The sequence below is a fragment of the Nesoenas mayeri genome, assembly GCF_963082525.1.
Source record: "Nesoenas mayeri genome assembly, chromosome: 6".
NCBI classification, from domain to species: Eukaryota; Metazoa; Chordata; class Aves; order Columbiformes; family Columbidae; genus Nesoenas; species Nesoenas mayeri.
In genome coordinates, this window is record NC_137545.1 from 20,091,283 (window position 1) to 20,114,004 (window position 22,722).

The following is a 22,722-nucleotide window of genomic DNA, read 5'->3' on the forward strand; positions in this document are numbered from 1 at the left end:
TCTTCCTACTGTAATTGACAAAATTCTGTACCAATTTAAAAATCTATTGCCTGCTCATTAAGACTCTATTTTACATTCCAAGAAATATTATGAAAAGTCCTCAAGAGAGGAAGGATGTCAACAAAGCAGCATAAAATATTTCAAGGGAAAAAAAAAAATTGTCTCCTCCATTTCCCACAAAACTGTTCAAAACCAAGCAGTGTCAGTCTTTTGTAACACCTTCACTTAAGTTACACGGCCATGATAACGGTAACATAATTATTATTATGAAAATATTATTTCAAAAGTAAAAGCAAATTTCAAATCTACAGTTTTCAATTAGGTCTTGTTATTCTGAGAAGGGTGAAAGGTTCTATCCCAATCAATACATACTGCAGTAAATTTTAGTAAAAATGTTTACTTAGTTTAATTTTCCCTGCTTAACTATAAACTGAAACTATCCTAGTGCCTGTAAATGTCATGCTCAAAACCCATCTTTTTACTTCCCTGTGTTTTGCTTGGGTATTCTATTTCCACTGCTATAGAGGGAAGTACATACGCATTATTTTTCCCTGCAAAGAAGCACTTGGCACTTGAGGAGGGCAAATTAAGCTATGAGTCCCCTGGGGCGAGCAGAGAATCTCTCTCTGCAACTCTGCCAACTGATTCTTCACCATATTGATTTCTCCTTTAGAACATCAGCTGCAGGCATAAGTCTTTTATCTACTAGATAACATCAGTATCGATTGCTTCTCAACTAGAAATCACACAATCTCATACAGCTATTTATTTAAACAAAAGACCTAATACAGAAGGACAAAATGAGCAATTATTCAGTGCAATGTGAATGTCTTCTGCTGCACCAGTGTTGCAAGCTGTTCTTAAAATCATCCTAACAATCCTAAGCATGCCTCATCCCACAGGCTTGTTGTGATGAGAGATGGCCAATACAAGGGACATTATGCAAGAGCAGCCAGAAATGGGAGAAAACCAGAGTGAAAGTTATATGCTTGAAGGACCCTAATCCAATGCCAACTCTCAAGTACAGCATTAGTACTTAAGGACTTCCGCAATTCCGGGTGTATTACATGAAATCCAGCTCTGCATGAAGAAGCAGGGGAACACAAGCACAACTGACAGTCCCTGGGTCTTCATGTGACCCAGGTATTGGGAGAAAAGGAGTCACTAACAACAGCTTTCTGAACCCAGTCTTTTTGACGGCAAAGTATTTTCTTTTCCAAATAAAACAGAATTAATTTTTTAATTTTCCCTGGATGAACAGAATGCTTCCTTTTGAATTTGTTATACCAGCTCTATTTCAGAACTTACAGACATTTAATTTCATATTTTTCTTTTGCACCAAATACTCCATCACAGCTTCCTCACCTTTTCAGTAACAATCTTAACTTTTTCATATCAAGTCTTTTAAAATGAAGCTTCTTTACATGGAATTAGATTTCCTTGGAATCAGTTATTTAAAAACTGAGGAATTCAGACAGGAAGAAGTTGACTGCAAAGCACGACACACAAGGCTGAACCTTTCAGGAACTGGTGGTGTTACCCCTACAGTTCTATCCATTTCTCTGCCTCAGGAAAGAAGGTTCAGCAAGAGATTTTAAGTTTCAAACTTTAAGAAACTACCCACACGGAATGTCATTAAGACATATTTTTAAAATTAATATAATTATTGATTAATAGTACTTTTGGACTTGGATGTGATTTGCTCCACCTTAATAAAGAGGATTGGACTGAATAATTTCTCCAAGTCCCTTCTAGCCCCATACTCTGAGATTGTAAAACTTGTTCCTGGGGACCATCCATGGGAAAAAAAAAGAACCTAGATGACCACCACCATCCAAATCCTTGGTTTTGTCAATACAACATCTACTCTTACACCTCAGCTGAGGAGTAGGGAGCTCCAGGGCAGGCTCACAATATACTCAATAGTAGAATCACACAAAATAATGTCCCAAAGCTGCTAGTCAAACTACTTTGTAACTACTAGGGGGAAACTTAACACCCACATAACAGCCCATGATTTTGCTTACCTTGGATAAAGAAATAGGGTCGCTTTCAAGGAATTGCTTGCTTAAAGAAGGGTCTGTGCTTCCCGAGGAAGCCTTCCGCTCCAAAATATGAATACTCTAAAAAATAAAAAAAAAGTTATTACAGATAATAACTTATCATTCAGTGTTACTTTTTAAAATACGTATTAAATAATGAATGACTGATCACTAGACTACTTATATAAAATATCAGCATTGTGGCTCAAAATGTACCAAGTCTACCCATGCATGACATGACTAAGCAAACAGTTTGTCTTCTGAAGCAATAAACCTCTGTTTCCTTCCTCTCTTTCTTTTCCTTTTTATTAATACCTTTTCAAATTAATTACTTTGTTCAGCCTAAAAATGACTGGGAATGAAAAAAGGCCAGGAAAGACAAGTAATGCAGTTCTTACCTGTAGGGATGCAAAGTGCTCCTACCCAGCCCTATTACATTTTCTGCCAAGATACAAGACACTGAATACACGTATCATGCAGTCAGCACTGGCCTACATTCACTTGTGAAGCAAAGCATTGCACATAAGATATTTCTGACTCTAACATATTCATATGCCTTAGCATTTTGTTATTGGCTTCTCAACTTAGGTGAAGTAACTCATTACATGAGTCTTTTTAGTAGATTACAGGTGTTCACAAAATCAGTTTCTGAGTTTCAGCTGATGGGTTTGCTGGTGAACATTTATGGAACACAATCATTACAGCTGGTTTTACGTATGATAATACTATAAAACTTTACATCTTCAAAGCACAGTACAGAAAAGAAATACATAATGTCATAACTAAACCTGAAAAAACTGCTATTTTTAAAAAACACCTTAAAATGTCTTCCTGTTTCCAGAAATGTTTCACTCATATTTTTAAAAATAAAAAGCATTTTTGCAACTGGAGAACATAACCACATTCGGCCTGTTTGGATTTGTATTTCATTTTCTGGTGAAATGCTGCTGCATCTCATAATATTATTTGGTAAGAATTCTACTATGACGTATCAGTAGTATCTCTTTGGTATGCAGTAAAACTATTTCATTTCCAGTACATGTAGCACAATGACAAGCTTGCAACTGTAATTACCCTCTGAGAAGGGTAAGTTTTTCTGAACTGAAAACAACAATTAAATTTTGTACACAAGCTTCTTTATGTTCACTGAAGAAGAGGTTACATAGGTACAAGTGACAGCAGAAACAATCAGGGAATATAAAAATACATACAAACAGGAGTGTAAATATTAGTGTTTATACACATAACTAAGTACATATGACCACAGCAAAATAAACAAAACTAAACACAGCAATTCACAGGAGTGCATATATAACACAGACAGCATCTTGCTGCAGAGCAACACACAGACCTTCATTGTTCGCTTTCACTTTGCAACTGTGAATGAGAACAGGAAAATATGAGGGTTGTCTCTGTTGTTGGTGGAGATTAATAAGCATCCCTGCCACTATGCAACAATAACTGGTACTTATTTTCAGTTACTTTTAATTTAATTTTACAATGAAGAACGTGGAGAAGCAGCAGTATAATGTTACCTGCCACATACTTCATGACCAACCAGGAACCACTTTGTCATCTATGCTTTCAAATCTTCTGCTTTATCAAAGAAAGGCCAATCTTATTTCTTAACCCAATGCCTATTACTAGTCAGATGAGAAAAAAATTGTACTTATGCAGCACAAGTTCCTACATTTCATGTCAAATAATTTAATATGCTTGCTTGAGCTGAGCACCACAAAGTCACTATGATAAAGTTTTCTCTTTGAATTGACAAAATGCTACTTATGCACACAGTATCACATTTAAACAATATACAAGAAAACCTAATTTTTTTCCTCCAAGGAAGACTTAAATGTCACATGATAAGCATAATCAGGATGATTCCCAACTTTCTTGCCAGTTTTGTTTGGCAAGCAGGAATCCCTCCATCTCGAGATGGAGCAATGCCCAACACAGATGTTCCGAAGGTCTCGGATGTAGCAGGCAGTGCAGTTTGTTGTTACATAACTGCAATTCCATTTTGTACAATATTTAGAGTGGAAGAACCCAACAGCCCTTGGCTTGCCAGATTTCCAGTGATATTTTCAATTGCATGATTTTAAGGCAAGACGCTTTTGTGCCTTTTTTTTTTTTTCATAAACAGCCCTCAGTCATTACAGTTCCACTTCAGTTGAGAAATACATTATTACTTAACAGCACTTTAATGAATGCTGACTTATTCAACTATCTGCTTGGAAATAAGAAAATGAACACTTTTAGCATAAAATTGCCTTATTTACATTCCTGACTTCACAAAGTGTTGTCTGGTTGTCTGTAAATGTCTACTTTCCAACTCATTTCTGTCATGACCACCACTGCACTGACAGAAGATAACTTCTTCAAATTTGTGCAATGTCTCTAGCATAACAATAAGAGACACTACTTGGTTAAAAATGTTTTCCATTAATGCATGTTCTTTTACTACAAAATTATAGCTAGAAATTACAATTATTTGACATTTTGAAAAGCAGCTATTTTTATAATGCAGGAATTTACTTATTTAGCATCACAGAAGTAAAAATTATTTAGATCTTGAAGTTATTATCAAGGTTTTCTTTGTTTTAACAAGAAAAATAGAGTTGGTAAAGAAATCATATAAAATAAGCTGATGAGAAGAAAGGAAGAAAGAGGCAGATCAGTACAGCTCCTGGGTTTTGTTTATAGTCAAACAGAAAAATTAATAATCCATTAATCTAGGTTTATGAATCGGCCAAGTGGTCTCTCCTCTCATCCCAAGAATACAGGCAAACAAAAGCAACCTCTGCATTGCTCCATTCCAGACTTCCCTCATGCTCAGGATTACCCCTGTGCTTTAGATGGCTTGGCTTGGAGAAGAACACCAGCACCATCAAATTCTGTGTGCTCTTGGAAATCAATTCAACAAGATTACAAGTTTAACTGAAATTGCTCTGTATTTCCATTGCTCAATCTTAGTCCTAACTACAATCCTTCCTTCAGCTTCGAGATTATTGGCAACATACATTATATATGTGACCACACATTTGCCCCAAAATGCCCCTAACAAGCCTACACAAGGTGAACACAAATTCTGATTCTTGCCCCACATTTTCTTCATGTTGCTTTCCGAAGACATGTGAGGGAAAAGTAAGGTTATGGAGAGAATAACAGTATGGTATTGTTTCATAATCTTATCTTCTCTGGAGGGCAAGAATGGAAAATATACTTTACAATACCTTTGTATACGTGTTGCCAACTTTATTTCTCAGTTAAGAGTTGAGTAACCCATTCACTTCATCCACTAGAACAAATACTGGCACACAGAGCATCCGTTCTCCATTAGGCCAGATGCTAATGTTTCTTAACTGAATCTGACTTCCCATTAAAAGTAAAGACATTCCACTGTTTGGAAAGGGAAGGCAAGGAAACCAGATATATTGGGTAAGTAGAGATAGGAAATCCAGTGAAGAACAAGTCTGGCACTCATGCCTCCCCTTTCTGCTTTGCTGCTTAATTACTTAATGGAATTAATTGTATTTAACATAATGAGTTATCTCTGATTTATAATTTATTCATTTCCAAGACTAAGACAAGCTGGTGTCCACTCACCTTGGACACAGACTCTCTTTAGTTCAGAAATGTGCACAATATGTGGCTAAAAATTAATGAAAAATATTTGGTGGGTCATCTTATTTGCTTGTAAACCTCATAACCATGGGACCTAGACACACATTGTTCTACAAGAGTAACTCAAAATAGGGCTTTTCTCTCTGTGTTTTTTATGTTGGTTTATTTCAATCCAAAGGACTAAGCAGTGCATCTTTTATTATCTGCTATTCACTGGCATTCTTTTTGCAACACAGCTACCCATGAACAGATGTGTTCTTATTTGAATTCCAATTATTATGAAGTGCAATGCTTAATCACCTTCTCTCAGCTGAAAACACAGTATTCTCTAGTTGTCTGAAATACAGCAGCAGTAATAAGGCAGACATAGATTTGACTGCAGACATAGCAGTTTTTACTACCTTTTAAACAAAGCTGTGATATGTGCTGAGTTAATCTGCAATATTATTTGTGAAGGGAATAACCTTGAAACTTGCTTTTATCTTAGGCTGCTTCTCAGTCAGCTCTGGCTTTTCTTCTGATGTTGGAATATATCGTTGTGAGAGAAGGCTGAGTACAAAGCAAAACAACGTCTCCATCAATGTTGTTCTCCTTTCTTTCTTCTAGCACATATTTTTAAATCTGTGTAAAACAACCACAGTCCTATTCTCATCCTCAGTCTCTCCTACTGACACTGCTCCATAGCTGTTTTCAACGACCTTGGCTATCAACCAGCAGCTGAAGGAACTTAACAATACTTTATGAATAGCACATATAGCTCACCTTTTTTGTCCTATTTGTAGCACATGTTCATCTTGTACAGAAATGTGCTTAAGAGCTAGGTTTTCTCTTTGTAACCTGTTCACTGGAAGACAAGTATATCTAAGCAGCAGTTCAGTAGCATAATAGTAACATACAGGTATGTATGTCTACTTCTTTCCTGGGAGATGCAAAACAAACACTTCTTGTGCTACGGAACCGTCAAGGATTTGTTAGCTCAGGAGCTCTCTGCCAGCCCTTGCTGGAGCTGCAGCTTTGTATTGTACGTAGCACTTCACATTAATGCTCTGGAAGCAAAGAAGCTTTGCTTTCCAAGGTACTTTTTGACAAACTCTGAAGAGAAATAAGCTCTTGCTCATCTGAAGAGCTTCTTGAAGGGAAGTATTAGTACGACTGGATAAAGCAGAAAAGAGCTATCATTGTAACAACAACCTTCTCTTTGCCAGAGCAATGGTTTGGAATGACTACCAAGTTGCAGCCTGAGTCTTTAGTGACAATCTTCTTTTGCACTTCAGATTTTGACATGCTTATCTCAAAACAGAGCAAACAGATATATTGAGAATATCTATCAGAGAGAATTCAAATGTTTGCTAATGATACAAAGCTTTTTATGAGTATTGAATAGTCACGATTACAAGGATAGATATTTTGTTAAATAGTCTCAGGCTAGCAATTCATTTTATTAATGCTGACACAGTTAAAGAAAGAAAATAAGAGGGAAAAAAATAACATTACATACACAAAAGAAAACCATTCCTTTATACGTTAATTTGTTAACTAATTAAAGCATTCTAGACACGTTGAATGGCCTTCCTCAGAAAATACATACAATTTTCACTTTAATAAGCGGTTGCAAGGGAGTCTTAACACAAATCATAGGCCAAAAAGCTTGACGCTCACCTGAAAAGTGCGTAAGTTCAAAAAAAAGGAAGGTGTTTCTTCCTGGAGCTCTCAAACCCTTGTGTAAGCTAACCACTTAGACTTCTTCAATATTCTTTAAACTTTAATATATGCAGTACAAAAATACAGGAGCTAGGAAGAAATTATCAATTTTAATCAGATTTTTTTTTTTTTACATGAAATCTTATTCTACTGGGGAAAAAAAAAAATAAGTTTGTATGTAACATTTTCAGTTCCAGGATAAAGTATTTAATAAAAACAGAAAAAGAGAGATGTCAGAACAGCAAATAGTTTTAGTAAGGCACACATTTGTTCTGTCTAATACATTTGTATATCTTGAATATGGATAATCCAAATCATGCATGACTATCTTGAAAATAGAACCCTTCATATCATACCTGCCATCACTCTCTATCTTTACTTTTGTGCCTTTCCTCTCTACTGATGAAATTAAAATAAAATCAAGCTTCTCTTTATTCTCTCCCCCATTTGTTTCCCAGAAATCCTAAATGACATTTCAGAAGAGTTGCATTTCTTCCCTCTGAATTCACACACACATTCCTCACTGATCCCAGACATCTTGGATCAAATTGCAGTTAGAAAATAACTACATATTATGATAATATCAATCAATATTTGAGAACACTTGGACTGTATGAATATTCATTTTTTCTAAATGTACAAGCTGACCTTTTAGTTTATATTCTCAAGGAAAGTGAGACATGCTCATGTAGGTGTGGATGTGGATCCATGGTAGAGGGGAAGAAGTGAGACAAGAGGAATGCAAGAGTGACCATGTTTTGAAAACAGCAGTATAAATTATCTGTCATAATTTGCATGGGTCATTAAGCTTTTATGTGAGCAATTTCCCAGGTTCTGTAATATAAGATTGTTACATACATCATTTCTAATCAAATTGATACACTTTAAAAAAAGAAATCTTTCTTTATATCTGAACTTCAGCATTCTCCACATAGTCGGTAAAGCACCCCTAGAGGTAAAACAGCTCAGACAGCCATGTTTATACAGCTCAGATTATGTGTACGCACAGCCCCTTGGGACATTGTGGCCCACACACGTTCACTATAAGAACGAAACCAAGCCTCCTGCACAGCCTTTTTTTTCTTCACAGATCTTTCAGACGTTGTTCTGGCTTGACTTATAGACCAGGCTGTCTCTCCTTGACTGATTCAGGCCATTTTATTTCTTAAACGGCCTTAAGGCCAAGTCTTTCTTAGGAAGAGGCAGCATCTCTATTAATCTCCAGAACTGTGCTTTGGGAGGTCTTGTCTCTAAAACACTACAGATATTACCAAGGGCAGGGGCACTCGTGAGCCAAATATCTATTGACTGGAGAGGGCCCATCCAGTGCAGACCCACATGGACATACTTCTTCTGGTTGCCATGCAAATTCTAGGTAGAAATACAGGCACATCTGCCATGTGCCTCCAGGCTGGCTGCACAACACACAGACAGCTCGACGCCTCCAGCCTGAACTGGGCTCTACAGCATGTGTAGCTGCCAAAGTGTGCCAGCAGCCCTGACACCAAGAATTCAAAGTGCCGGAGCAGGAGTGCCTCCTGCTTTCAATACACCCATTGGTGCTGTGGGGGCTGCCTCACCCCTGGGGTCAATCTGCACCAGTTCCCTCCCATGCTCACTTACAGGGGTTCCTACCCCCTCCCCAGAGAAATCTGTAGCCCAAAGAACTTCACTTTGAAAGTCTTTACCTTCTTGTGAAGGTCTGATTGTGCCACGTGTAGATGTTCACTCAGTGAGTAGTTCACTGTTATCTGTTTGAGTGATGAAAAAGGAATCTAACAGGCCCAAGATTTATAATTAATTTAAGACAAGTGCTGTGACAGACATTGTTCAGATACTGAAGAACCCCTACCTAGGCATAAGGAACTTTTTCGGATTCTATTAAAGGCACAGGGGGGAAAAAACAAAACAAATCAAAACAAAACAAACAAGCAAACAAAAACCCCAACACATCGTAGAGTAGCAGCAGCTATCCAGTGTAAAGATAATTGCATGCTTTTGTTAACAATTTTGCTACTTCATTCCTTGGCTTGCTCAGAACGTTTGCTTGCTCCAGTGAGTTGTTGCTTTTAAAGTACTTATTTAACACTCCAGCTCTAAAGCTGCTTCAACGGTATTATGTGAACAGAGTTAATGAGGAAAGAGAGCAAAAGAGAATTACATCACTGTAATAACAGTACTTGGCATTTAGTAACATCTTCAGTTTGAAACTCTCAAGGAGATTAATAATGATTATTGAAATAATTCTCACAAACTACTGAGAAGCAAAAATGCTCTTAAAGTCTATGCTTTGGTACAGAGCAAAGCTAGGAATAAGGCTGCATGTTCACAGGTCTGTACCATATCTAGTAGACAACTGTCAATCCTTGCCTTCCTTTCTTTTAAAGTCACAGAGAGACAGAAACAAGTGAAATTTACAGGTAACCACGAAAAATTTTTTCCCAGATGTCGCATCAGGCTGACAGCAGTGAGTGATCATGTAAGTTGCCACTCAATTTAAGAATAAAGAAGGGTTATAAATGCACTGAGATTTCTCTTCCACATGGAATATATTATGTCATATTATATTGCAATCTTGTATCAGCACCACTGTCTGAGGAACACTGGACATGGTAAAAATCCCAATTGATTATATAGTCATTTTTTATGGGGCAGAAATCTATAATGAAGCCACAAAAGCGTCTTTGATACTGTGTCACTGATTGCAACTAGTCACAAACAAAGAGAAAGTTGAGTTTGAGGTATCTCAATATATTAAAACCAAAACCAAACTACATGAGCACAAACACTCCCTCCTATCCCTTCACAACCTCCCACACATTGAATTGTTCTCAGTCTCCCAGAAAAAAGAAAACGCCACACCAAAAATGCTACACGAAATAGGACAACGAAAAAAGAGAGTCCAACGGACTTCAATTTCCAGCAGGCAAGATGGATCTGTGTATATGATGGATCTCAGCCTGCCAACATAGCCTACCAAGGGAAAAGCACTAGCGGCTGATGTCCCACAGCTGCTGCCGCCACAGCCACGTCTGGCATAATTCTTCCCATTGCCACCGCTCTGCTGCCAGGACAGGTTGTTGCCACTGAGCTGCCAGGACAGGTGTAGCAGCAACAGAAGCCAAGGCAACAGCAACAGCAGGTCTTTCATTTTAAGCCCCAGCATTTTGCATTAAGTAGCTTCAGTCTCGAATACTAGACTGCTTTCTCTCTGAGACAGATAAAAAGTGAATCTGCTATTGCTTAGAATAACTACACAAAAAGATCCTCTTAAACATCAAGCAATTAGAATAAATATTGTTTGCAACTTCACATCAACCACCTCTGTCAAATACTCCTGGTCACAAAAACAAAACAAAAAACTCACAACAATTAAAGAACACCTCTCCTCTTGCTTTCCTACTCTCTACCCAGCTGTTACTTTTTCAGCCAGTTGTTCTCCCTACAAACCAGTCCTTGCTTCTTAGTTCATGTCCTACAACATTTCAAAGCACATGGCCCACCCAGTTCTCTCCCCTACTAATTTTTTCACCTATTTATTTCCTGACTAAGAGTCTCACCCTTTAAATCAAGTACCTTTTGCTTTCTACACTGCATAGCTGAGCACTCCACTCCTGGCACTTCTTACTTCTCTCTCCTGCACCCCCCACTTGCAGTGAATGCAGATTGTCCACATGAACTCAGCTTTACAGAACCTGATAGTCCCTGCAATGCATCAATGAAAAATTTGCAGCACTTTATCTCCTGGAAAAAATGTGATGGTGGTTTTCTTAGCCCACGGACTTCCCTTCATAATTCTACTTTTAAGTTAGCTGAAAGTGTGAAACTCTAGAATTAAAATGGAAATCATGATATTTTCCTATTAAGCACATCTCATTATGCTTTATTATTAGTTGATGAAAGAGACAACAGACAAGGCACCTCTCTCTTTTTCTGCTAGTAAGCATTTTATGCTAGCAACTGCCTTTTATTACATGCTTAATACAGTGCACAGTACTGTGAGGCCTGGATTTCTACTACACCGCTATATCCAAATAACAATTATTAGTCCTTTTTTCAGGAACCATACATTTCACTCCCAGATCCACCTACTGCAATAACTTTTTTATAGTCTTCTAGTTATTCTATAAACTAAGCTTTGGTTAAGGTTGCTGCAGACAAATGACTCGATCCTTCCATCATCATTAAAGCTTTCATATCTACAAAATGGTGATACTCGCCTCAGGAAATACTGCTTAGAGGAGACTACTTTGACAATTAAAATATAGTGGTTATAAAAAGCTAACTAGGGATTTTGCAGCACAGACCTCTAGGCAAGACCAGAGCCTTGACTCTGGAATCATGCTCTGCTCTTAAATTTGAAGGCCAGGTAACCATCTTCAGCCCAAACACAGCCCTTCATGCATCCCTTGAGTACACCCCTTCTCCTGTTAGTCAATATTGCTCTGACAGAAAGAAAGAAACAAACAAACAACAAACCCCCCCAAAAAAAAAACCAAACACAACAACAAAAAAAATCCCCACACATTTAAATCTGAAAAGCAGATGACTGCTGCTCTGCAAAGTCTTTTTCCTCCAAAGTCCCTATCTTTCACTCTTTACATAGGGCTCAAAGACAATAGTCATTGGAAATATGAAGGCTCTCCTAGTAGAAAGGTGACTACACAAGGCTAAAACCAATAGGACTAAAAGCTTTTCTCCTTTTGTGTTTGCTCTGTGGAAAAAGAATGAAGGATTTGTTGAAACAGCAATCTGACAAAGAGAAATAAAAAGATAACAGCTGATCATCCCTCCCCCCTAAAAGACCAAAGAAGAAAACTGAGACATCAGAAGAGAAATCCTCACATTTAAAATTGCAGACATTGCTAAATCCACTTCACATCATGTACTTGCTACCCTTTACATGGTGGTCACAAAAGTCAAAATCTCTCCTTTGTTCACAGTTTCTTTATTATTACTCTCCTGTATCACTCCCTCTGTTGAATAGACTGGGGTCAGGTCCCAATTTACCAAAGTGCACATTGTTAACCCTATAATGTATTTACTTCTTTCTGCCTTCCAGCACAATATTACTACCCATTCATTACAGAGAACATATAACGTATTGCAGTCTGCAGTATGACTTGCATACTTAGTCAATAAATTAAATACGGAATATTTATAATGAACTTACACCCAAACTGAATACACAACATATGATTTTATCATATTCAGCTGTACTTGCTAAAAACAGTGTTGGTTTTCCTCCTTTTTGTTGTGCTACAGAATATGATTAGCCTTTTCAGAGTTTCACAAGGGATGAAAACCAAGAATCTCTGTCTCCAGCATGGCACACAAAAGCAGATATCAGAATTGCAGGTTTTATGCTCACCTTTGTATGGGACTCCTAGTTTTCTTAGGGAGATCCCCTGACAGTGGAAATGACCAGGGTTCTACACTCTGTAACAGCTCCACAGTAGGAAAAAATGTCGCTGCTCCATTCTAAAGCATCCCTTACCAAGGACATCACCCTGCTCAGCTCAGGGTTTAAAGAAAACTGGTTTGTCATTGGCCTTCTACTATCTAATAGTCGAAATTAACCATGATTTTGACAAAAATGAATGACACTGAAGTTCCTACAACGACAAAAATCTGAACTGTTTTTTGGTTATTGCTGGCTTCAGGAGTCTGTTCATTTGTCACTTAACTTGGTCATGGAGCCTGCAAATCGGCAATGTCAGAGCTTTTGCTGACTGCTAATTCTCTTAGGCGATGTATATTGCACAAATAAGAAAGCTACATTAAAATGCCAGCATTATATACAGCATGACATTTTCCACTCTCCCTGAAATGATTTATTATAGTCATGTTCACACTCATTCAGCCTCCTGCACCATAATTTATTGGGAAACTATTCCATAATTGCTGGTCTGACTTTGACAAGAATTATACGATGAAAAGATTTCAGTCATTAACCATCTAGAAATATCAAGCATTATGCTCACATATGGCAATGAAAGCTACATTGACACTTCATCCAGTCACATCACTTTCCATACCCATATGTATTATCCCTTCAGGAACAGTGAGTTTCTCCCAGCTGCTATGAAGAGTCCAAGGAGGCAGCAAGACAGAATTTTCAAGCCTTTTCAAAGTAAAACCCAAAAGCCCCCAAACCAAAATCCCCCACCCTCTAGCTACCATTGCATTTGAGAGAAACCCTATGTAAACAGGAACATATACAAATAATGCCACAAGCAAGGAAGGAAATCAGAAATACAATTGTTAGAGTAGAATGAAGCTGTTTGATTTATGGTGTCTACATGCATAAAGGAAATTATTGTATATTTATTTCCATGGCTATGGTACCATTGCACCTCACACTGTGTTGCACACTGCAGCTCAGTTTCACGGCAGAAGAAATTTCCAATCCATTCATTCTCTGGGTTAGTTCTCTGCCTTTAACACTGAAAACACTAAGGAAAAAACCCGAAAGCCTAGCAGTAGCCTTCCCAGTCCCCATTTACATGCCTAAATATACTTGTTAAGCATCATCAGACATTATTGGATCCAAGAGAGCTCTAGATGTATCGCACCATTGACATCTTTAGCATTATTTCAAAATCATGCTTCATTTTTTCAGTGACCAAATATGAACTTAAAGCTAAGTACCAATTTCACATGAGGACAGGTATACCCTGTTCTACCCTGTTGCTATGGTAACAGATACGTTAGCCATTCGATTTATGGTAAAATGTATTCCCCAAAGGTAATGTTTTTTCATTCTCACTTGCATATTCATACCAAACCACCTGACTACAATGAGAACTCAGACAGTATGCTCTTAGTTGAGCTCAGCAGCTCCTACAGGTCTTGCATTCACCTTCTTTGCGTTTAAATGCAGGAGATAAAATATACTGATGGTTTAGACAAAAGATGTCCAAAATTCTTATTCAAAATTAGTTCCAAATGGAACTAAGGAAAAATTAAGAGGAGACCATATGCTAATCAGGACTTAATTGTACAGCTATCCCAAATCCTGTATAGCATGAAAGGGAAAATATTTTTCACCTGTGAGAATATCATCTTCAGCTTCAGTGAAAAGCATCAGAGCTGGTTAAAAAAATTCTAGACACATTTCCTGCCTATTATAGAATACAGATCAGAATTCTTCTCCCAATTTAACATATTAAACATACTTCATGGTGAGACTACTTACATTCAAAGCTGTAAATGTTTCAGTTTTCATCAAAATTCTCAGTTTTCAGAATTTGTATAAGTCAGGTAAGGGAAAAAAAAAACTACTTCAGCAGCAGCTGAGAAAATAGTGTCACAGCTGGCATACAAATAGCTGGGAAAATGTTCTTAAGCTACAGTCATTCATGTAAACGCATTCCACACCAAACAATTATTTAAGTTCTCTTCCTGCCTCTTTTCCTTGCTTGTCAAGCCGAAAAGAAACCAGGATTGCATCACTGAAAATATTTTCACAATATTTTAATTTATAAAGTTGTTATATTCTTGCATTTTGTACATTTCTTTTTTTAAATGTGATGATGTTAAACTAACGCAGAAGCTGATTTAGTGTTCGAGGTTTCCATGGATGAAAATTTTGAAGTATGTTTCTGTTCTAATCAAATTTCCAGTATCAACCTTTGCATTTAAAAATATACATGTCCCAAACTATCTGAAGTCTAGTGGGTAGCTCTGATACTTTCTGAAGTGCTCCCACTGAGGCTGGGGCCAGACTGTACACCCACCCCTCAAAAAAACCCACAAGAACGCTTAAATTGTTTGGAGGGAAAATAATACAACCTTCATCTCAAAGGGATCCAGGAGAAAAGACATATTACATCCACATAGATGTCTCTTGAAAATGGAAGTCTAATATTTCAAAATTAGTACTATATGACATGAGACAATCAGTCTAAATTTGTAGCAAACCAAATAATATTTGAAATATTAGGTGCTTCCATAAAGGATGAACAATATTATACTTAAATTGAATTATCACCTTGTAAAAAGATAATAAATCTCTGTTGTTAGATTTACACAAATTGTTATTCACAGAGGACATAAACAAATTTGAAGCAACTGTATGTTCCCACTGCTGAAGAAACCATTTCACAAAAGACTTCAGAGCACGTTTCCTACTTGCCCACATGATTATATCCTTCCTGCTCCAGCACTACACATAGTGCCCATTTTGCTTCTGAATCTTCTTTGAACCACTCTAGGAAGTGGGGGGCAGGGGGAAATCAACAGTTCTTGGCTATCGTGATGTCATCCAATGCGATAAGCAAGTGAATTTAGAGCTAGTGAGAACTAATGGCCACATTACAGGAACAAATGAATCATTTCACCACGTTACAAATATCGAGATCTTTCCTTACCTGCCTCCTGTCCCGGTGAGACGATGATGAAGAGGAGGCACTTCTATGTGATGGAGTGGATGTTTTGTGAGCTGGAGATATACTCTTCTCCTCTGAACTCATCTTTGCAGCAAACCTGTAGTAATGATCTTGTGCTCTTATCACTCATGTACAAAAAGCCAAGAGATAGTCTTCAGCATTCTTCTGTTTCACGGTTTATGGACAGCCAAAGAGGAATTCAATCTCAGCTGAACTGCACCTTAATAAAGAAAAATGTGAGACTGAATGAATACACCCTTGCTCCAAAGCAGCTGTGCAGCAAAGAAATCGGTTGATAGTCACTATTCAATTCAACAGATCTCCCAGTTTTTTTACTTCCCTTCATAACAACAACTGAGTACAAACACAAATACATTGTTCTGCATTCTCACAGAAGACTAAAGCGGTATTATATAATTTCCAAAGCCCCTACGTAAAGGCTTCAGGAATTTACAGCAACTCTCAGGCAAAGTTTACAAATCTTTGACAAGGGTTGTTATTCCATCTTGCATTATATCAAAACATTATCAAGTAACTCCTTAGGACTTCCAACACAACACAAATACCACTGAACACCCCATTATAATCAGTACTTCTTAAAAACCTTGCAGTCAGGTTAAGGAATCTACCTCTGTGAGGAGCAGCTGGGGCTGCCCCAAGCTGGACACAGGTCCAGCCAGCTCAACAACATCCCCACCACAGAGCAGAGCTGACTCTGTCAGCAAAAAGATATTTAAGAAAGGGCAGAAAACATCATAAAGGCAGAGGAGGAGGAACAAAACACTTAGCAAGCATGTGAACACCAGGGTCAGAGAAGAAGGGAGGGTGGAGGTGCCCCAGGCACCATGGCAGAGACTCTCCTGCAGCTCGTGGAGGAGCTGGACAGCCCTGAAGGAGCTGCAGCCTAGGGAGCACCATGCTGAGCAGATTTTGCCCTAAAGGACTGCAGCCCCTGGGGAACCCACACTAGAGCAGGGGAAAAGTGTGTGGAGGCAGGAGTGGTGAGGAGAAACTGCTATGTACTGACCACAAACACCAGCACCACCCATGCCATCCGGGGCAGGGGAGACTAGAGATGGCAGAAGTGAAGAAGTGAAGTTGAACCTGGGAAAAATGGGAGGAAAGCTGTTGTTTTAGTGTCTTTCATATCTCACTACTCAAATCTATTGAGCTGGCAATAAATTGCCCACAACAGCAGTTGATAAGCAGTCTGTCTTCATCTCGACCCACAAGCTTTCTCAGCCTCAGCCTGTTTTCTCCTGCCATGCCCCTGCGGTTGGGGGAGTGGGCAGCTGGGTAGGCGTTTGGCTGCTGCCCAGGGCTGACCCACCCTACAGGAGCCATTCTCCTTCCACTTTGCTCAGCCACCACTATGCAGATTACCTCTTTGCAAGTATTAGGCGTTTTCTCTCACTTCTCTCTACCCAAATCTTTAATTTCCATCCATGAACAGAAAAATGGATACTTAGGGCAGCACAAGAGGATATTTGTGTCAATAAATAGCTGAACGCTACCTGTCAAACACTTACCAAAATATTGCAAGTACATGACCAGTACATCGTGACAGTTCAGGAACAGAGTTATAGGTCTCAATGCTTAACAGATTGCTTTGATCTTGCTTCAGCTGATAGATACTGTGTCTGATCTTCCATTAACCTTAGATAAAATCATTCCCTGAATGATGTAAAGTGCTTGAAGCTAGCATCTATCTTGCCACCACTCTCTCTCTAGTTTTAAAATAGTGCCCTTCCACATACACTGTGATGACAGCTCACCACAGGTCAGCACAGCACAGCTAGCTTCAGATGAGTGAGGAGAAAGGTGCTGTCCTGCACCATGTCAAACAAGATCAGGACAAAAACACATTAAATAACACTCAGACGTGAATGCAGGCTCAAGAAATTATGATACGTTGAAGAGAGAGCTCTAGCTTATCCAACCACAACCAATATCCATTCAAGAATATCATCCTGAACCCAGATACTCATACAGAGGCAGCTACATAATTAATTACATTTTGCTTTGTGGCCACCAGCTTCCAAATACTGCACCCGAACAAACACCCTCCTGCTGGAGACGAGATCTCTGGTGACTCATAAGTGACAGACACCTTTTCTGCTTGCTGTACTATCAGAAGTGGAATGGCTTCACTTTATTAGTTATCAGGACTTTTGCAAGTACGATTATCATCCACATCTTATGCACGAGCTTCCATCTCCATCAAGGAGTCTCCCACAGAATTACAGATATCACATAATATCCACAGAGCCCACATAGCATCCCAGTAGCATAACCGGGAGGACATGGCTGTTCCACCAGCAAAGCTGCCCACATAACCTGAACATCTTGTCCAATTCTCTAGTCTTTTCAGGATGACAAGTTGCTGCAAGAAGAAGCCTAAGAAGATGCACTGTGCTGGAGCCACTAGAGCCAGCTACAAGACAGAGATTGCAGGAAGAAAGAAACAAGTTGCACAGCACATTTGTTTCAGAATTTCAGAGAGAAAAAATAATGAAGTTGCATCCAAAGAGAGGCTTTTCCTTCTATCCTAGCATATCAGGGACTGTGGATCTAGTTTAACAGCATTTTTATGTGTTAAAAATGCACTAGGCAAATTTCAGCAAGAGAGGTGTACCAACAGGGATATCTCAAGCTCTATGCAATTTTCATATGAATCAAAAATCAAGTTACAAAAATTAGAACACAAAAATTATAATCCTAGTGCACAAAGCTGTGGAGAACAGTTGAGTTATTTAACAGCTAAAAGGACAATTTTTCAGTCATTTGCAGCTATGAGGTCACTGAAATTTCTTTTGCAGAGCAGCTTTCATGCAAATTAAAATCAAACCTTTTTAAAACATCTGATTTTCACACAGTTGACTCATGTGCAAAAATTTATACTTAGCATTGGCACAGGAGGACAGTGATCTGGCACTTCAAGTGTGTTTTTAAGGCTCTCAGGAAGCGTAGGTGCTGTTGTAAGAAGCAAACACAACGCTAGCAAGGAGAACGCAAGAAAAACAGTTCTGCAAATAGCTGCCAGATTTGAGATTCTGTTAAGTATGGGCTTTTTCTTTTGAAAGGTATTTAAAAAAAATAAATTGTTGCTTACACCTGAGCCAAACTCTGCTGTGGTTCTGTGGCAGTGCCCAGCCACTAAGAGCTGAACCTAACCAACAGTTTACTCAAACCACACTGATTTATTAATAGCAGTCTCCCCACCAAAAAGATATATAAAACTAAGCCATTCCCCTTCACACTACAAGAAGCAAAGATTTTTTCTTGTCCTATTTAACAACAATTACTTCAACACAAAATTTCTCTGATAGAGAAACAATTCAGGGTTAAAAGTCAAAAAAGGCAAGTGGGATATTTAGGAAAACAAACACTGTAAGCACAACAAAAATATTAATACAAACTAGCAAGAACTAGCATTGAGCTTTTTGTTACTGTTCTTGCACATGGAATTTGGCTTCCGTTTATATTGCTAAGAGCTTATCTTCCAATATTGGATAAAATTTCTGTAATATATCCTGTTTAGAGCACATTAGAAGGAATAGACATCGTGAAATGGATGTAACAAGATGCCAGTCTCTCTAAAACTAAGATTGAAGCAAACAATTATAAATCTAATTTTTTGGCCAACAAATTCAATTTACCAAAATTAACAATTTACCAAAAGGAACAAAAAAATTACTGTACAGAAACTACAATATTCTTGCAGTTCACCCCTACTATGTTTATATTTTAAGCTGGCCTTTGAATTCAAGGTGGGGTTCTCCCAATAGTGTTTTTGTGCTTGATCTCAATTGTTACAGTTAAGCTTGAAAAAAGAGAAAAAAAAAAAACAACTGGAAACCTATGATTCCCCAATCTTTCTCTACTTCAGTCTCAGATTTTAACTTATTTTGCTAGACAATTATTTTTTTCCCATTTTTTCTCAGTTCATTAGTGTTGTGAGTTGGTTTTTACTTTTTCCCTGATGTCTTAAACCAAGTATTAAATATGTCTTAAAAACAAGGTTATTCTTCCTTTCCACCCTGTCTTTTGGTCTCTTTCTGTCTAAATAAATAAATAAAGGAAAATTTCATCCTTTATTTCTCACATCAGAAACCACTGCTTTTTACACTAGATATTATGTTAGCCCAGAAGTCCTGCCTTCTATTTTCTGGAAAAAAAAAAAAAAATCATTTCAGATTCATCCAAATAAATGACCAATCCAGTACCAAGATGTTGCATGATTATTTTTTATACCAACATTACACTAAATTGTTTGACAGAAAAGGAAGCACTGAAAGCTACTTACTGATTCTCTTCACCTTCAATCCCAGGTTACAAGAATATGTTTGATTCAACATACCTTAGAAGTATTTCCTGGGAATTCTGTAGACTGGACTATTCAGTAGTATGAAAATACTGAGGAAGACACTAACTCTCCATACAAGAATTCATTACTCTTAATTTTATTAACTGAACAAACTACACTGTATATGGAGTTACAGAGATTGTCATTATTTGAAATCTTATTTTAAAATCAAGTATTTTTGTGTTAATGACTAAAATTAAAAATAAAAAAGAGATAGGTAGGTAGGTAGGTAGGTAGGTAGGTAGATAGATAGATAGATAGATAGATAGATAGATAAAAAAGAAAAGAAAGAGGAAATGGAAAATGAAAATTAAATGGAAAAAGAAAATTTTCTGGGGGGAGAGAAAAACAAACCAAAAAACCACGTTAGGTTTAAAAGGTCCAACTGTAATACATACACAAGGAGTGAAGTAAGGCAATACACCAGGGAGCAAACTGAACAAAGGCCTGGGAAATTTAATCTGTATAAACTGCACAGAATAAATGGGTGACACAGAGGAGAGAAGCAGCCTGTGGAAATGAATATTAGCAACATCACAGGCAGGGATATCGCAGCTATCTCGCTTTACAAGCTGTCACTGTATGGTAAGTCCATTGACACTGGTTAGGGAATCTCTGTCATCTCCCAAAATCTGAAGATGTTCCACCAAGCCTGAGCAACCGCAAAGGCTGCAGGGTGGTGTGTGAAAGAGCTATTAGTAGAAGTGACGAAAACATACAAACACATGACTGGTGTAAATCTAGAGTTATAAATAAACCTGCATGTCACATAACAGACAAATGGAAACTCTCAATGGGTAATTCCAAATGAAGTCTGGATTCGAATAACAGACTTCTGTCATAAATGTTATATTGTTTCTCCCTCTGATTGAGTCTTTTCTGCAAGAATGCCCAGAATGCTTTATAGGCTGTTTAATATCTTGTGCAGCACTGGAGTAATTTGAGAAGACAATTAAGGGTGTAGAACTGAGCCTCTAGACATAAATGAAGCAAAAATATATGACAGTCATTAGCACCATTTCAAGCAAAGAATCTTCACACTGATCTATCAATATGGAGCTGCTTTTCCTTTGAGAAGGAAGAGGCATGCTGTGGTGCTCTGTGGTTCTGTGACACCGTCTTTCTGTACTTGAACACTCAGGGGCGGCAAACCTTTGTTCTCACGTTGTCAGGAATGTGTAACTGTCTGTTCCCCCTACTGCTGAGCTTCCATGCAGGAAAATCATAACCTCAGTTTTCTACAGTATATGAATGTTGCAAACAGAGAGTATGATGGAAATTAAAACCTCTCAGTGCAGTGGGATTGCTGTGGTGATTTAATAGACCATTTATGGGAAATAAGCAATTCTTCTTTTTTCTCGTCTTTTTTTTTTTTGTCTTCTTTTTTTTTTTTTTAATAATAAACAAGGGAACCAATCCCTTCACAGCTACAATTTCAGAATCAGCCACATCATTTTAGCAAAACAAACTCTTTAGGAAATGGCTTTCATAAATGCATTTTAAGATTTGTGGTTTTTTGCAGGTCCTGTCAGAAATAATAAAGGGCCAAGTCCAGATTCAGGAAAACTACTGATTACATTTGCATGTTGACAATAGGGGAAAAAAAAAAAAAAAAAGAAAAACCATTTCTTTTTAAATTCAAAATTCCCATCAGGAAAATCCATTTCCTGCATTTTTCTAGAACAGTTTAAACAGCACAATTGCTCCAGTAGTAACTTTCAAATCTTGTATTTAGAGTAGTGATTCAAAAACATATCCTAGACCTCTGACTAGTGAATTTCAAATCCTATAAATTTTTCTACCTGAAAATACTTGAAAGGAGGCTGTAGCCAGGTGGGTGTCAGTCTATTTCCCAAGTGACAGAACAAGAGGAAATGGCCTAAAGTTGCACCAGGGAGATTTAGTTTGGCTGTTATGAAAAATTACTTCTCAGAAAGGGTTTTCTGGCATTGAAACAGGCTGCCCAGGGAAGCGGTTGAGTCGCCATTCCTGGATGTGTTTAAAAGACATGTAGATGCGGTGCTTAGGGACATGGTTTAGTGGTGGACTTGGCAGCATTGGGTTAATGGTTGGACTTGATGATCTTCAAGGTCTTTTCCAACCTAAATGATCCTGTGATCATGGAAACTACAAACTGCACTGACCAAGTGCTCCAGTGATGCTGACCTGCCTGAGATCACGGTGCTGACCAGCAGCCTCCCCACTGCAGTGCGATGGGCGCCCTCCTGCAGCTGCTCCGTTGCTGGGCTTCACCAAATCTCTGAGATCTCACGTTTGCTAGCAGGGCTTACTGCGTGGTGAGATATGGACACTTATCTCCTTCAACCTATCCATTACTTGGTTTGCTAATTTAGCTAAATATATAACTAGATGTACATTGTAGCAATGCAACTATTAAACTCGATTAAAAAAAAAACAACACCCAAACCCTTGCTTTTTTATGTCTTATTTCATAAGATGGTAGACAAAAGCGGCACTTAGCCATTTAACACATGCAAATCCCTGTAAACTCTTTCAAGATTAGATAATTAATTGGTTAAGACACAATGTTTACGTCAATAAGAGCAAAGTCTAAAACATGTATCACTATCCTTAATTA

At 38.0% G+C, this 22,722-nt stretch overlaps 1 protein-coding gene across 4 annotated transcripts in view; it reads right to left on the reverse strand.

The window, feature by feature from the left end:
* The window catches only part of OSBPL6 (oxysterol binding protein like 6), a gene marked incomplete at its 5' end in the record, with an annotated part of 48,836 nt that extends 32,995 nt beyond the window's left edge, over nucleotides 1-15,841 (reverse strand). For all 4 annotated transcript variants that reach the window (XM_080347098.1, XM_080347099.1, XM_080347097.1 and 1 more), the window contains 2 exons: nucleotides 2,028-2,123; nucleotides 15,740-15,841. In XM_080347098.1, coding sequence (XP_080203224.1) covers nucleotides 2,028-2,123; nucleotides 15,740-15,841 — 198 coding nt within the window. The remainder of the gene's footprint in view (nucleotides 1-2,027; nucleotides 2,124-15,739) is intronic.
* Nucleotides 15,842-22,722: the final 6,881 nt, after the last annotated feature.